Source organism: Schistocerca americana, chromosome 5, assembly GCF_021461395.2.
Source record: "Schistocerca americana isolate TAMUIC-IGC-003095 chromosome 5, iqSchAmer2.1, whole genome shotgun sequence".
Taxonomy (NCBI): Eukaryota; Metazoa; Arthropoda; class Insecta; order Orthoptera; family Acrididae; genus Schistocerca; species Schistocerca americana.
The window spans coordinates 625744114-625760572 of NC_060123.1; the positions used below are offsets into that span (position 1 = coordinate 625744114).

General features: G+C 43.2%; 1 protein-coding gene across 1 annotated transcript in view; it reads left to right on the forward strand.

Annotated features, from left to right (window-relative positions):
- Positions 1-16459, forward strand: part of LOC124616688 (whirlin-like) — a 115855-nt gene that overhangs the window by 62905 nt on the left and 36491 nt on the right. Inside the window, exon 2 of the mRNA XM_047145023.1 lies at positions 7469-7600. Coding sequence (XP_047000979.1) covers positions 7469-7600 — 132 coding nt within the window. The remainder of the gene's footprint in view (positions 1-7468; positions 7601-16459) is intronic.

Consider the following 16459-nt stretch of genomic DNA (forward strand, 5'->3'; position numbering starts at 1 on the left):
TATGTTGCTTGTGCCATTCCTTGCAAATGGTTGTTTCAGCTGCTGCATAAGAATTTTTACCGAGAAATTTCGTGTTTTTAGTTAAAGACCCATATGATTGTTTTAGTCACTCCTCTTCCAGACAATCTCTTTATAAGGAGCTATATAAAACCATCAACGATGGTCAGAAACCGTTAAAAATAGTTCAAGTGTGTCAGACAAGGTAATTATCAATAGAATCCGCTGTATAAAGAATATACACGTAATGGTCAGAGCTATAGTCTGGGAGACGAGTCTTTGGTATTGACAGCTCGGTATCGTCTTTCCGTTGCCTAGCGACCGCAGGCAGGCAACCAATGACGGCCTGACTTTGAGCGGGTAGCAAGGGCCGCGTTGCCGCTCTGAAACCCGGTCGCGCGCGCTTATGAAACTTACCAGTGTCTCGCGTGCAGGCGGTGCGGTCGTTCGTCTGAAGTTGAATTCGCAGTTTATTTCGTTTTTGTTGTTTTTAGTGTTTCTTTATTTATGTTTCGTTGTAAACAATGTCTAGTGCGGCGGGTAGTACCAGCCCAACACAAGAAGTGAAACGGAGGAAGAAAAGTGTGCTACACACCCAGGCCCGTGAATTCGTGTGCTCTGTGAGGGATTACTTTGAGAAAGAAAAGGACAAAGATGGGCCCTTAATTCCTGTTGTTCAGGTTGTGAAGAGAACTGCAGCAGCATTGAAAATAAGTAAGAACACTGCTGTAAAGATAGGGAAAGAACAGTATAGTGTAGATTGTGACAAGAGTGGCACAACAAAGCTGCACACACTAGGAAAGAAGCGACCGAGAAATAAGCAGGTGACAGCTTTGGACGATTTTCAGAAAGACGCTATTCGTCGTCATATATACAGCTATTATAAGAGAAGGGAACATCCCACTCTATCTAAATTACAGGTGTCGCTTCAGAAAGACGATCTTTTTAAAGGGAGCAAATTTTCATTGCGTACAGTGTTGAAAGACATAGGCTTCAGCTATTCACTGTTTAACGGACGCAAAATATTAATGGAAAGGACAGATGTAGTTGCATGGCGGTGCAGATTTCTGCGCAGGATCATGGGTGTGGAATTCGAAAGTATAGTGTGGTTAGATGAAACTTGGGTCAATGCCAGCCATTCTTTACGTAGAGGCTGGAATGATGGAACGCCCGAGGGGACAATGGCAGTGCCTGTTGGCAAAGGAGGGCGTATTATTGTCTTACATGCAGGAACATCGAAAGGTTTTGTGCCAAACTGCTTGAAAATGTTTCGGTCAAAAAAGACGGGAGATTACCATGAAGAAATGAACAGTGTAGTATTTCAAGAATGGTTCGAGACATCGCTTATGACGAATCTGACAAGTCCATCAGTGATTGTTATGGACAATGCGCCTTATCATTCCGTTGTTCACGATAAGGCACCAACCTTGGCAACAAAAAAAGACGATATCGTTCAGTGGTTGAAACGGTGAAAAATAGATTTCAGAGAAGATTTAAGGAAGGCGGAACTGCTCGAAATTGTGGCACAAAAGAAACCCTAATTTCCAACATATGTAATTGACGAGATTGCTAAAAGGCACTGGCATGAAATCGTTCGGCTTCCTCCATACCACTGTCACTTCAATGCAATTGAAGGAGTGTGGGCGCAGATAAAAAATTACATTGCTGCAAACAATAAAAAATTCACGATCTCTGAAGTGGAAACTCTCCTTCCAGCAGCTATCAATAAAGTGACAAGCGAGACGTGGGCTAAAATTGTAAACAGCACTGCAAGTGCCATCAGAGAGGCGGCCAAAACCGAAGGGGTTGTGGAAGAATGCATCGAAAATTTAATTATACATCTGGGAGAGAGCAGTGATAGTTCGAGTAGTGCTGAGGAAGACAATGTCAAATCAGATTCTGACAGTGATGTGAGTGGTGTTTCTACATTACAGTAACTACAACGTATTCAGGAATGTAAGGAGGGAGTTTGCTATCGATCTACAACCAGATCATCATATTGTCAGTACTTTCTTCAGATTATAACTCTTACTACACTGACCAATTATTCTGTAGCTTGTAGTAGAACAAATTAATAATGCTAATACTTAACAATGGAAACCAAAACTGCTAATGTTCAGCAACTTGCGAAAATAGTTTTCATTTTAGTTGTGAAGTTTAACAAATAACTTTATTATGTTTCAGCATCTTAGATCCTTGTACTAAATAGCTCTTATCAGTTTTCGAGTTAATATATTTCAAGCATCAACTTTAAATAAACTCACGCGTACCAATACGACTTGTATTGTGTCTCGCTTTTATTTCTGCTGCTAGAGAATGCGTGTAGCAGACAGGGCGCCGCGTGCTGTGAGCCACGTTCGGCAACAGCGCCGTCTGCCCGCCGGAACTGTCAGTACCAATCACTCGTCTCACGGACTATAAAAAACACATTTTTCCGTAGCTAAAGTGCGCGAAAGATGTCACACGTCAGAGTTTCTGCACGCTATGTATGCGAACGAGGTAAGTTACGCATATACTCGTATTTCATTTTTATAGCCAAGCCGGCCGGAGTGGCCGTGCGGTTCTGGGCACTACAGTCTGGAGTCGAGCGACCGCTACGGTCGCAGGTTCGAATCCTGCCTCGGGCATGGATGTGTGTGATGTCCTTACGTTAGTTAGGTTTAATTAGTTCTAAGTTCCAGGCGAATGATGACCTCAGAAGTTAAGTCGCATAGTGCTCAGAGCCATTTTATATCCAATATTAATTGAAATAAACAGAGTCAATAAAATGTTCGAGTCGAAACATACATATCTCATAAAATTCTTTGATGAGCTGACAAACCTGATAGATACGCTTCTCAGCAATGTTACGTTACCTGCAAATAAAGTTAGTACTTTTACTCATAATATTCGTAATTTCTTCGATCAAAGATGTTATCCGGGATTCTGCTTTGAAAAGCAGTTGCTTTAAATGAGAGAAAAAGGATTACCATGGGAAGACGAAGAAATGTTGCGTAATCGGTGCATAACATTTGTATTAAGTCTGATTGGAGAAATAAAAAACAGGTTTCCAGAAAATTTGGCGGTGATGAAAATATTCCCAGATTAATTGTTGAACAAGCACTTAATCACAACAAAGAATATCTAACTGATATAAAATGGCTCAGTTCAATAAAAGTATAGAATTTACAGCAAGAGTGGATGATCAGCGGCGACTAATTCATTTGTTGAACTGGAACGAGATCAAAGATACAAAAAAGTTTTGGAATGAAGTATTGCATTTCAGAGATGCTCAAGAGGAATCCAGATTTGAGGAATTAGTGACTTTTCCTGTTACTCTCCTAATACTGTCTCATTCCAATGCTGATGTTGAGAGACTATTTAATAATGATTGTAATAAAAAACAAGCAGAGGAATAAAACGAAATTAAATCTTTTAACTGCTATATCAAGAATACGCTGTGGTTTGAGGTTGGAAGGAAAATACTGCAATGAATATGAAATTCCAACAAACGTTGTAAAATAAATCAGTGCCAAAGAATCGTTTCAATCTGAAACCGACGACGATGATGATGATGCAGACAAAAGTGATTTCTCTGAAGAAGACGAATTCATTTATATAATTAGTTGGAGTTATAGAACTTTTTGTATTTTCCTGACCTTGACTTTCTGATTTATTCATTGTATTTTCATTTAATGATTGTGAATATTTTATTGTTGTTGTTGTGGTCTTCAGTCCAGAGACTGATTTGATGTAGCTCTCCATGCAAGCTTCTTCATCTCCAAGTAACTATGCAACCTACATCCTTGTGAATCTGCTTAGTGTATTCATCCCTTGATCTCCCTCTACGATTTTCAACCTCCACACTGCCCTCCAATACTAAACTGGTGATCCCTTGATGCTTCAGAACATGTCCTACGAACCGGTCCCTTCTTCTAGTCAAGTTGTGCCACAAATTCCTCTCCTCCCCAGTTCTATTCAGGTGATGATGATGATGATGACGTTTGGTTTGTAGGGTGCCCAACTGCGCGGTTATCAGCGCCCGTACAAATTCCCAAACTTTGCTCAGACCAAGCTCGCCACTTCCATGAATGATGATGCAATGATGAGGACAACACAAACACCCAGTCATCTCGAGGCAAATTCTATTCAGTACCTCCTCATTAGTTACGTGATCTACCCATTTTATCTTCAGTATTCTTCTGTAGCACCACATTTCGAAAGCTTCTATTCTCTTCTTGTCTAAACTATTTATCGTCCATGTTTCACTATCGTACGTGCCTACACTCCACACAAATACTTTCAGAGAAGACTTCCTGACACCTAAACCTATACTCGATGTTAACAAATTTCTCTTCTTCAGAAACGCTTTCCTTGCCATTGCAAGTCTACATTTTATATCCCCTCTATTTCCACCACCATCAGTTATTTTGCTCCCCAAATAACAAAGTTCATCTACGTCTTTAAGTGTCTCATTTCCTAATCCCATTCCTTCAGCATCACCAGATTTAAAACGATTACATTACAGTATCCTCGTTTTGTTTTTGTTAGTGTTCATCTTTTATCCTCCTTTCAAGACACTGTCCTTTCCGTTAAACTGCTCTTGCAGGTCCTTTGCTGTCTCTGACGGAATTACAATGTCATCGACAAAAATCAAAGTTTTTATTTCTTCTCCATGGATTTTAATTCCTACTCCAAATTTTTATTTCCTTTACTGCTTGCTCAACATATAGATTGAATAACATCGGGGATAGGCTATAACTCTGTCTCACTCCCTTACCAACCACTGCTTCCCTTTCATGCCCTTCGACTCTTATAACTGCCATCTGGTTTCTGTACAAATTGTAAACAGCCTTTCGCTCCCTGCATTTTACCTCTGCCACCTTCAGAATGTGAAAGAGTATTCCAGTTTACATTGTCAAAAGTTTTCTCTAACTCTACAAATGCTAGAAACGTAGCTTTGCCTTTCCTTAATCTATCTTCTAAGATAAGTCATAGCGTCAGTATTGCCTCACGTGTTCCAGTATTTGTACGGAATCCAAACTGATCACCACCGAGGTCGGCTTCTACCAGTTTTTCCATCTGTCTGTAAAGAATTCGAATTAGTATTTTGCAGTTGTGACTTATTAAACTGATAGTTCGGCAGTTTTCACATCTGTCAACACCTGCTTTCTTTGGGATTGGAATTATTATACTCTTCTTGAAGTCTGAGGGTATTTCGCCTGACTCATACATCCTGCTCACCAGATGGTAGAGTTTTGTCAGGGCTGGCTTTCCCAAGGCTCTCATTAGTTAAATATTAATTATTATGGAATACTGCCTACTCCCGGGGCCTTGTTTCGACTTAGGTCTTTCAGTGGTCTATCAAACTCTTCACCCAGTATCATATATCCCATTTCATCTTCATCTTCATCCTCTTCCATTTCCATAATATTGTCCTCAAGTACATCGCCCTTGTATAGACCCTCTCTATACTCTTTCCACCTTTCTGCTTTCCCTTTTTTCCTTAGAACTGGGTTTCCATCTGAGCTCTTGATATTCATATAAGTGGTCTTCTTTTCTCCAAACATCTCTTTAATTTTCCTGTAGGCACTATCTATCTCACCCCTAGTGAGATAAGCCTCTACATCCTTACATTTGTCCTCTAGCCATCCCTGCTTAGCCATTTTGCTCTTCCTGTCGATCTCATTTTTAAGACGTTTGTATTCCTCTTTGGCTGCTTCGTTTACTGCGTTTTTATATTTTCTCCTTTCATCAATTAAATTCAATATCTCTACTAGTGCCCAAGGTTTTCTACCGTCCCTGATCTTATTACCTATTTGATCCTCTGCTCCCTTCACTATTTCATCCCTCAAAGCTACCCATTCTTCTTCTACTGTATTTCTTTCCCCCGTTCCTGTCAATCGTTCCTTGATGCTCTCTGTGATACTCTCTACAACGTCTAGTTCTTTCAATTTATCGAGGTCCCATCTCCTTAAAATCCCATCTTTTTGCAGTTTCTTCAGTTTTAATCTACAGTTCATAACCAATAAATTGTGGTCAGAGTCCACATCTGCCCCTGGAAATAGCTCACAATTTAAAACCTGTCTTACCATTATATAATCCATCTGAAACCTTCCACAGACTCCAGGCCTCTTCCACGTATACAGCCTTCTTTCATGATTCTTAAACCAAGTATTAGCTATGACTAAGGTTTGCCCTGTGCAAAATTCTACCTGGCGGCTTCATCTTTCATTCCTTACCCACCCCCACCCCCATTCCATATTCAGCCACAACTTTTCCCTCTCTTCCTTTTCCTAATACCGAATTCCAGTCCCCCATAACTACTAAATTTTCGTCTCCCTTCACTATCTGAATAATTTCTTTTATCTCATCATACATTTCTTCAATCCCTTCATCATTTGCGGTGTTAGTAGGTATATAACCTTGTACTACTGTGGTAGGTGTGGGCGTCGTGTCTGTCTTGGCTACAATAATGCGTCCACTATGCTGTTTGTAGTAGCTTACCCGTGATACTATTCTTTTATTCATTATTAAACCTACTCTTGCATTACCCTTACTTGATTTTGTATTTGTCCTCTATTCACTTGACCAGAAGTCTTATTCCTCCTGTCACTGAACTTCACTAATTCCCACTATATCTAACTTTAACCTGTTCATTTCCCTTTTTAAATTTTCTAACCTAACTGCCCGATTTGATTACTTAATAATAAAGGAAACTAATTACTAATAAACTTATTGTTATCTTCCAAAATAATCTTAAAATATTAGTGGAAATTTTAGCGATTACGAGAGTAGCGGCATTTTTGTTAGTTGTTTGCTGGTGGTTTTTGCACTTGAAACTGGTGGGGAGCTCACTATGACCGTTGGTAACACTGTTCACAAGCCCTGTTGTCTGTGCTCTGGTAGCTATACGATCTACCACTGTTGCCCTCACAATACGACGATCCTGGCGGGCATCTGTGCTGTGGGGGCGTCCAGAACTTCATCTACTGGTGTGTGAATGTTCACGTGGCCACTGATACCAGCACCACTGCACAAATGATGCAGCACGTCCAGCTTGTGAGGCACTGTTCCGAAAGAACGATCCCGCCACTAGGAATAACACAGTTTGACCCCTTTCAAACTCGCTCAGTTGGCTGTAGGAAGCACGAGTGCGTCTCCATACCATGGTTGCTAGGCGAGCCAGGGTGTGAAACGGACATTCAAAGTAGCTACGATCCCCCTTGAAAATGTCCTCCGCAGGTGAGGACGAAACGTTGGATTTTAAGGTGAAATCCATTCGACCACTGCACATAATAACCCTGAACATTTTATTAATTGAGATATAGAAGCTGACGGAGTATAGAAGCCGATGTAAATAGCGTGTAGAGGTGGATTATCCACCTTTCAGTATCAAAAAACCCTCGAACTCTTAAACCGTGCCTACATGTGCCTCGGTCGAGGTGTGAAGCAGAGCTAACTACAGGAGCCGTGTGTGGTGTGTGCGCAGGGCGCGCTGGTGGTGCCCGACCAGCAGGGGAACCTGCGCATCACCGTCAAGAAGACCAAGCCCACGCTCGGCATCGCCATCGAGGGAGGCGCCAACACCAAGCACCCGCTGCCGCGCATCATCAACATACACGTACGTCCTGCACTCGCTTATTCTCACTTATTTGCCGTCGCCTGAATCTTAGCACAGTCTATTTTGTAAGGACTATTAAAAACAGAAAGGAACGAATTAGCCTACCTATGATGTAGTTTATCTCTTTGTCCTTTAACTATTGCTGTCCTGTCGTCCTCACTTGTGTGTAATATGCTGTTAACAATTATCACTTTACATTCGTCTGACTGCAACTCAGTGAAATGGCTTTTTTTTTTTTTTCGTGCCATAATCCTTTCACTTTTGTTACGGGGGCTGCCCAGAAAGTAATGCACAACAGTTCTTTTCTCAGCCGAAAACAGCGCTCCAAGTGCGAAACGTTAGATGTGTATTATTTGAAGTCGCCTAAGTGAGAGTCACAAGTTTCCGTCACTTCCGGCAGATAGCGTAGCTGCAGGACAGTTTCAAAATGGCGTCTGTAGATGATGCACTTTACAAGCAACGTGCCATCTTTGAATACTGCAGAGAAAGAAACTGGGAAATATTCACAAACGCTTGTGAAAACTATGGAGCGTCTGCTGTCGGCAGAAGTACAGTTAATCGCTGGGCACGGAGGGTGAGGTCATCAGAAGGCGTTTCGGCGGAGCTCCACGATTTGCAGCGGTCGGGGAGACCATCCACGGCTGTCACACCTGACAGCCCTGACCTACTCCCTCGGACTTCCACTTGTTTGGGCCATTGAAGGATGCCATTCATGGAAGACATTTTGAGGACGATGAGGAGGTGATTCACACAGTGAAGCACTGGCTCCGCCACCAGGACAAGGATTGGTACCGACAGGGCATACACGCCCTTGTTTTGCACTGGAGGAATGCCATAGAACGGGATGGACATTACGTAGAAAAATAGGGTGTGTGGATGAAACACAATTCTTTCGTGTTGGTAATTCTCATTATGTTCAATAAAGAATTGTTGAAGAAAAAAATGCAGTGCATTACTTTCTGGGCAACCCAGGTATCTGAAATACATCTTCAGTGGCCTAGAATATGTACATATTTGTGTTTGCATCTAATAAAGGAAGTGGTGAAAACTAAAGAATACTTAAACAAGCGCTAATTCACACGCACACACACAAATGAAATAAATCTCTCTCTCTCTCTCTCTCTCTCTCTCTCTCTCTGCATGTATGTGTGCATCTCTCTCACTGTCTCTCTCTCTCTCTCTCTCTGCATGTATGAGTGCATCTCTCTCTCTGTCTCTCTCTGTCTCTGTCTCTCTCTCACACACACACACACACACACACACACACACACACACACACACACACACACACACACAGACACACACACACATCACAGATACTACAAATACACATTCAACAGTTGGCAGCAACTTCCAAAACGTCAGTGCTGTGTTGTGCTGTACAAACGAAATTTCGAATGGCAGTAAGCAGAAGAACAGCTACAAAAAAAGTGTAGAACAACGTCTGCGAAATTTGTAAGAAGATATTTAAATTAATAAGACGCTTTGAAAAAATCAGAGAATCTGAGCGTTTACAGGCTAGTGTTTATTTGATTGTTTATACTTTAGTGGCTAGATTACCTTTATTACCAGGACCGTTTATAGCCTCATGTATAGTGTCCAGTGTGTAGAACGAAATAATGGGAATACAGATACAGTATCTATATATTTCAGGACACTGAAGATACCTTTCAAATAATAGAGGCGACACGCGTATGGCACGAAAAATTCGTTTCATTCCGTTGTGGCGACGAACCAAAAGTGATAATTATAACATATGTGTTACTAGTTTGTGGATGATTCTTGACCCTCAAGTTACTGATGCTTGCGATTGTAACGACGGTATATAGCAGTTACACAGGCCATTGACGGAAAAACCTTTTTCTTTTTTTTGTTGAAAATCGCTTACTCTTGTTGCTTTTACTGAGCTAAATTTTAATGTGATAAGAAAAAAGCTGTATCACCCAACACTTTCTACAATTAACGCTGAATATTTGCAATTATTCCTGTAGTATTTCACTTAAGAATGACAAGGTGAATTTGAAATTTTTATGGCAGCGTTTGCGCTGCTTAGTATATATTCCAACCACTATGACAAGTCATATTTTTGCGAAAGTACCTCGTGGCGCCAAAAGAAATTCTATTACGGTCTCTACACGCTAACAAATTGGTAATACTGAAACAGTTTGGGAAAGCCTTACAAGAGGACGGAGAATGTTTCAAGTATCTCTGCGAAAAGTTTACTCGTACGTCCAAAGAGAAATTGACTGAAGGCATATTCTTTAGATATGACATTCGAAAAATGATGTTCGATTACAACTGACTCTGACTGAGTGGGAGCGACGCTTGTATACGATTAAATGACGTTATTACTAAGTTCTTAGGCGACAAAGAAGATGCTGGGAAGTTAGACTGGTTGATAACCCTGAAGATTTACTTTTTTATCATCTTGACTTTTTCTGTGAAAACTAAGGAACAAGGTAAGCGATTTCAGAATTACACCAAAATGATGGAAAACGGTATCGTGGCCACCGGAATACCAATACGTTGGGGGCTACAGTTATTCACTTCATTGGGACATAGAACAGGCAACTTGTGGAACATCGAGCTATATTAGATGCTTTAAGAAGAGGAGAGAAAGGAAATATAAGCCAACGGAGAGACATTCTGTCTATTAAAGACGTGTTTTAGTTCAAAAATGGTTCAAATGGCTCTGAGCACTATGCGACTTAACCTCTGAGGTCATCAGTCGCCTAGAACTTAGAACTAATTAAACCTAACTAACCTAAGGACATCACACACATCCATTCCCGAGGCAGGATTCGAACCTGCGACCGTAGCGGTCGCTCGGCTCCAGACTGTAGCTCCTAGAACAGCACGGCCACTCCGGCCGGCCGTGTTTTAGTGTTTATGCTTCGAAAAAACCCTTATTCGCTCTTAATAAATCAATTAGTTTACATTTCAATTACATGCGTTTGTCTAATTTTCTAGTTTATAACGACGTCATATTGTGACAAAACTGCCACATATGGATTCAATGGCAAAATAACTATCATATTGACTACTAACCAACAAAAAATATCCAGATACTTTTTTTCATTGGTTTGTGTTATCGAAATTTCAGTCTCTGTCAGTAGTTTTCCAAAATATCTTACAGTCTGTATGACCTAAGAAAATTCCAGTTTTGCGTAAAGTGTTCTTTAATTTCAGTGTTTGGTCCTATAATCAGCAATCATTGCAACGTAAATAAGGGAACTGTTCATCATCGCTGCAGCAGACATCATTCCACGGGCTGTTCTCAGCGTTTGATACAACTGTGTTAATGATTCAGCCAATTAACAGCCCCGAGGCCAACGGGCCTCCGGTAATGAGCTCGTTAACGCACGCAGTGCTGCGAGAATACACCGTGATTCCAGAAGTCATGCTGGGCTGCGAACACTGCATCCGGCGCGTAGTAGAGCTCCGTGTTGTTACGTTTCAAATTTAGAGTTCGTGAGAAGCGGCCATTTTCCTACTCGGTTCCGCAATGCCCTGTCGTAAACTTTCCTGCCGTTCACGTCATTCGTAAAAGGCCGCTAATATTGGATTGTGACCTCGCCCCGCAGCGTTAGAAAAAGAGGGAAGTACACAACGCATTAGTTGTTGTTTCTCACGGGAGATGTTGTTTCATACATTCCTGGCTGATTCGTAAGTCACACTCACGCCTGCAAAAAAATATGCCGATGTTCTTTTTTTCCCTTTATTGAGTTTCGATTCCCCCCGAAGGAGATGGGCTGGCATCAGCTTAGGACGCCGCTCTTCAGCCTACAGCATTTGTTTTAAAAAAATGAAGATAACAAATAATAAAAGCAGGCGATAAAATCGGTGACTTAAATGGTAAAATGTCGGAAAATTGCGGAAATTAAAACATAAAACAAACGGTTGGTGATGCTAATAAAATACACAGGAAGCAGACAGGTAAAATAATAGACAGAGAATTAAAAAACACGGCGACAGTCTGGTTTCTGTTCACAAGAGATATAAAAAATCACACCTAGCGACAGCATGATTTCTTTTCGCAACACTTTGGAAAGACACACAACACTGAACACTCACTTGAACACTTCACTAAAAAGTTGGCACAAATATGACACACCACAGCTGAGGGCAGTCGGGGGGAACCTGGACAGATGATGGGAAAGAAAAGGGGGGAAGGAGAGAAAAAACGAAGTGGGGGGGAGGGGGAAAGGAGTCCACAGAGGATGAGGACCCATAAGAGGGGGGGGGGCTGGGCAGATGAAAGAGGGAATGGGGAAAGGCAGAGAGGAGGGGAATGCAAAAGGACTCGGGGGGGAGGGGGAGGGAGGCAGAGACAGAGAGAGGGTAGGCAGGAACAAAACGGGATGGAAAGGGGGAAAGAGGGAGCCCAGGGGAAGGACAGAGGAAAGGAGGGGGAAATGAGGATCAGAGTTGATAGATGGGATAAATGGAGGGAGAGAGGGTATCATCTGGCAGGGGGAGTTGACAGAAGCCACCTTGGGAAAGGAGATGAAGGGTGTAGAGATGGAGGGTAGGGGGGACACAACAGTGAAGGTGCGGCAGAGGACGGGTGGTGGAGAGGAGAGGAGCAACCAGGGGATGACGGGGGTCAAGGCGGCGGTAGATGTAGAGTATGCAGATATGTTTGAGGAATAGGAGCAGGTCGTAGAGGATCCGCATGGGGGACGGGAGGCATGTATGAAAGGCGAAGCGGAGTGCATGGTGCTCAAGGATCTGGAGGGACTTATAGAATTTGGGGGGGAGGGGGACAGCCGAGGTTCTCAACCCGTATGATTATTAAAAAAACAAACTATACAGGTAGGCACAAGAAGCAGAGCAATGTTGTTAAGTTTTTAGTACACTATGCAGAACTGGTAAATTTGTATATCCTAACTCAGTAAATTCAATGTTAGTTTGCATTTCGTAAAGACAAAATTGGGGAGCTTAATTTTGTCACTGACATAAAATTCCAAAAATACATCTGTCACTGAGCTAAAAAACTTACAGCGCCATCTATTGGTTCTTTAGTGTACTACGACGTAATGGTTAAATGTTCGAACTATTAAGCTGAGCAGACGATTTTACATGAAACTCTATACTACAGTATCTTGCCTTCCATGTTCCACTTTTGTTGAAATAATGCCCTTATATTGCCGCAAGGTAGGCTCAAGTTACATGTGACAACCCCATAAAAATTCGTGTAGTAGTTCTGGAGATTAGCACGTTCAAACAAACAAACAAACAAAAAACGATCAGGCAGCACGGTTTTAGATAAAACTTTAAGTTACGATATCCTTTATCCGCGATCCAGTTTCTATGAAATGAAGATTATACGCTGCCCCAAACTGTGTTCAAGTTACCTTTGCCGCGTGGGGTAGCTGTGCGATCTCAGCCGCCTTGCCACGGTTCGCGTGGCTAACCCCGCCAGAAGTTCGAGTCCACCCTCAGGCATGGGTGTGTGTGTTGTCCATGGCGTACGTTAGATTAAGTAGTGTGTAAGCCTAGGGACCGATGGCCTTAGCAATTTGGTCACTTACCACAAATTTCCAAGTTATCTGTGACCACCCCATGAAAACTAACTAGTAGGTTTGGAGATTAGCATGTCCAAACAGGCAGATACGACGGTTTTGCAGGTAATTATTAGTACAGATGAGAATGAGGACAGAGTAACAATGCCGACAGAGAAGGCAAACAAGACATCCTGAAAGCCCTGGACCAGGACCATCGAATAGTTACAGCATTGTATCACTTTCGAAAAGCAGTTAGCTCACCATCACAGCAACGCTTACCAATGAAACTATGGTCATACGGAGTATGAAACTAAATCAGTGATTTCTTGGTGGAGAGAATGCTGTGCTCTTGGACGAAGAGTATTGTCAAATGTAGATGTAACTTCAGGAAAGTGTTTTTGGACCATTGCTGTTTATGTTGTACCTTAATGCCGTGGTACACAATACTGACAATAACTTCAGACTTTTCACAGGTGATGCAGATATATCTAATGTAGTATTGTTTGAAAAAAAGACACACCGATTTGAGTCAGATCTTGGTAAGGTTTCTAAGTGGTGCAGTGATTGGCAACCAGCTTTAAGTGTTCAGAAATGTAAAATTGCACAGTACGAGTAACAAAAACAACGTATGGCTGCAGTATGAACTGGAATTATTCAAATACCGACTGCAGACTGCGGGGCTATTAAATGGTACGATCACATGGGCTCAGTGTCCGCCTGCTTAGCTGGGTGGCTACGTGCGTGCCTCCCATTCAGCGTGCCCGGGTTCGATTCCCGGCCGGGTTGGGGATTTTCTCCGCTCGTGGACTGGGCGTTGTGTTGTCCTCATCCTCATCAGCGGCACGCAAGTCGTCCAGTGTGGCGTCGACTGAAATAAGCCTTGCACTCGACGGCCGAACTTCGCCGGATGGGGCCTCCCGGCCAACAGTGCCATACGCTCATTTCATTTCATAGGCCCAGTCGTAGGTAAGGCTGGTGGCAGACTTCATTCAGTACTTGGATACCGGTAAAATCCAGCCAGTCAGCAAAAGAGAATGGCTACAATCTACCTGTGCAACTCATCTAAGAATATTACTCAGATGTGTAGAACAAAATAGGATTAAACATGGAATCTTGATGGTATGCAGAGAAGAATGGCACGTATTGTCACAGGTTTGTCTCACCCATGGGCGAGGGTATCAGAGATACTGAGAAATCTGATTTGGCAGATGCTTCAATATAGTCAACAACTATCCCACGAGAGTCTACTTAAAAAGGTACACAAAACGGCAGTGACTGAGAAATGCAGCGATATACTACAAACGCCCAAGTACCGCTCTCGTAAGAGCCTCAAACACACAATTATAATAATCACGGCAAGTGCAGAGGTATTTAAACAATTATTCTTCCTATGATCATCACGCGGATGGAACAGGAAGAACTCCAGTAACTGATGCGATGGGGTGCACTCTCTGTCCCAGAATCGATTTAACGCCCAAGTGGCACAAGCCACACCTGGGGCTCCAAGCTGAGAGACCTGCCAGAAGCGCCGCAACTGCAAGATTTCCATACAGGACGGTCACAATTAATAGCGGCCTCTTGGGCGCCGAAATGTCAGTACTGCCAGAGGAACCACAACTCTAAGATTTCCATACAAGACATATCAAAAACAGGAGTGGCCACTTGTGAAGCCAAGCTGAGAGGGACATCAGAGGCACCTCAACAGGACCTATGACAATTAGTAGTGGCCCCTTGAGGCACCAAGCTGACAGAGTTTCCAGAGGCACCAAAACTGTAAGATTTCCATAAAAGACTTCTCACAATTGGGACCGATGACTGTAGCAGTCTGGTCCCTTAAATCCCACAAACCAACCAACTTCTCACAATTAGTAGCAGCCGCGTGGGGTGCCAAGCTGACAAGGACGCCAACTGTGCCACAACTGTCAGATTCGATACATGACGCATCCCACTGCGTAGCGGCTGCATGGGGCACCAAGAAGGACAGCGCCAGAGAAGTTGCAACTGCAAGATTTCGGTACAGGATATATCACAATTAATTGCGACTGCTTGCAGCGCTAAGCTAAGAGGGATACCAGAGGCACTACAGCTATAAGGTTTCTTTACAGGACGTATCACAGTTAGCAGCCGTAGCAGGTGGTTGGGGCACCTAGGTCATCAAATGTAAGGCCTCCGAACACGATGTATCACGGTTAGTAGTGGCTACTCGGGGCGCCAATCTGAGAGGGACACCAGAGGGGCCACAGCCGTGAGATTTCCATACACGAGGTATCACATTTAGTAGGAGCTACTTGGGCGCCATGCTGAGAGTGGCTCCAGAGTCGCTACAACAGTAAGATGCCCATATACGATGTAACACAATTAGTAGTGGCAGCAGCCACGTGATGCGCCACGCTGCGAAGGACGCCACAGTCGCCACAACTGTAAGATTTCCATACAGAACGTATGGCAATTAGTGGCTCCCCCATGGTCCACCAAGCTGCAACCAGTGACAGAATTGTGACAGGTGCAAGATTTCCATATAGGACAAATCAGAATTAGTAACGGCCACTTGCAGCGCCAAGCTGAGATGGGCGCCAAAGTCGCCACAACTGTCAGATTTCCTTACAGGATGTACCACTATTGGTAGCGACCACTGAGGAGCCAGGCTGACACACCGGAGGACCACAACTCTAAGGTTTCCATCCGAGGTGTATCATAATAGGTACACTACTGGCCATTAAAATTGCTACACCACGAACATAACGTGCTACAGACGTGAAATTTAACCGACAGGAAGAATATGCTGTGATATGAAAACGATTAGCTTTTCAGAGCATTCACACAAGGTTGGCGCCGGTGGCGACACCTACAACGTGCTGACATGAGGAAAGTTTCCAACCGATTTCTCATTACACAAACAGCAGTTGACCGGTGTCGCCTGTTGAAACGTTGTTGTGATGCCTCGTGTGAGGAGGAGAAATGCGTACCATCACGTTTCCCACTTTGATAAATGTCGGATTGTAGCCTATCGCGATTGCAGTTTATCGTATCGCGACATTGCTACTCGTGTAGGTCGAGATCCAATGTGTTAGCAGAACATGGAATCGGTGGGTTCAGGAGGGTAATACGGAACGCCATGCTAGATCCCAACGGCCTCGTATCACTAGCAGTCGAGATGACAGGCACCTTATCCGCATGGCTGTAATGGATCGTGCAGCCACGTCTCGATCCCTGAGTCAACAGATGGGGACGTTTGCAAGACAACAACCATCTGCACGAACAGTTCGACGACGTTTGCAGCAGCATGGACTATCAGCTCGGAGACCATGGCTATGGTTACCCTCGACGCTCCATCACAGACAGGAGCGCCTGC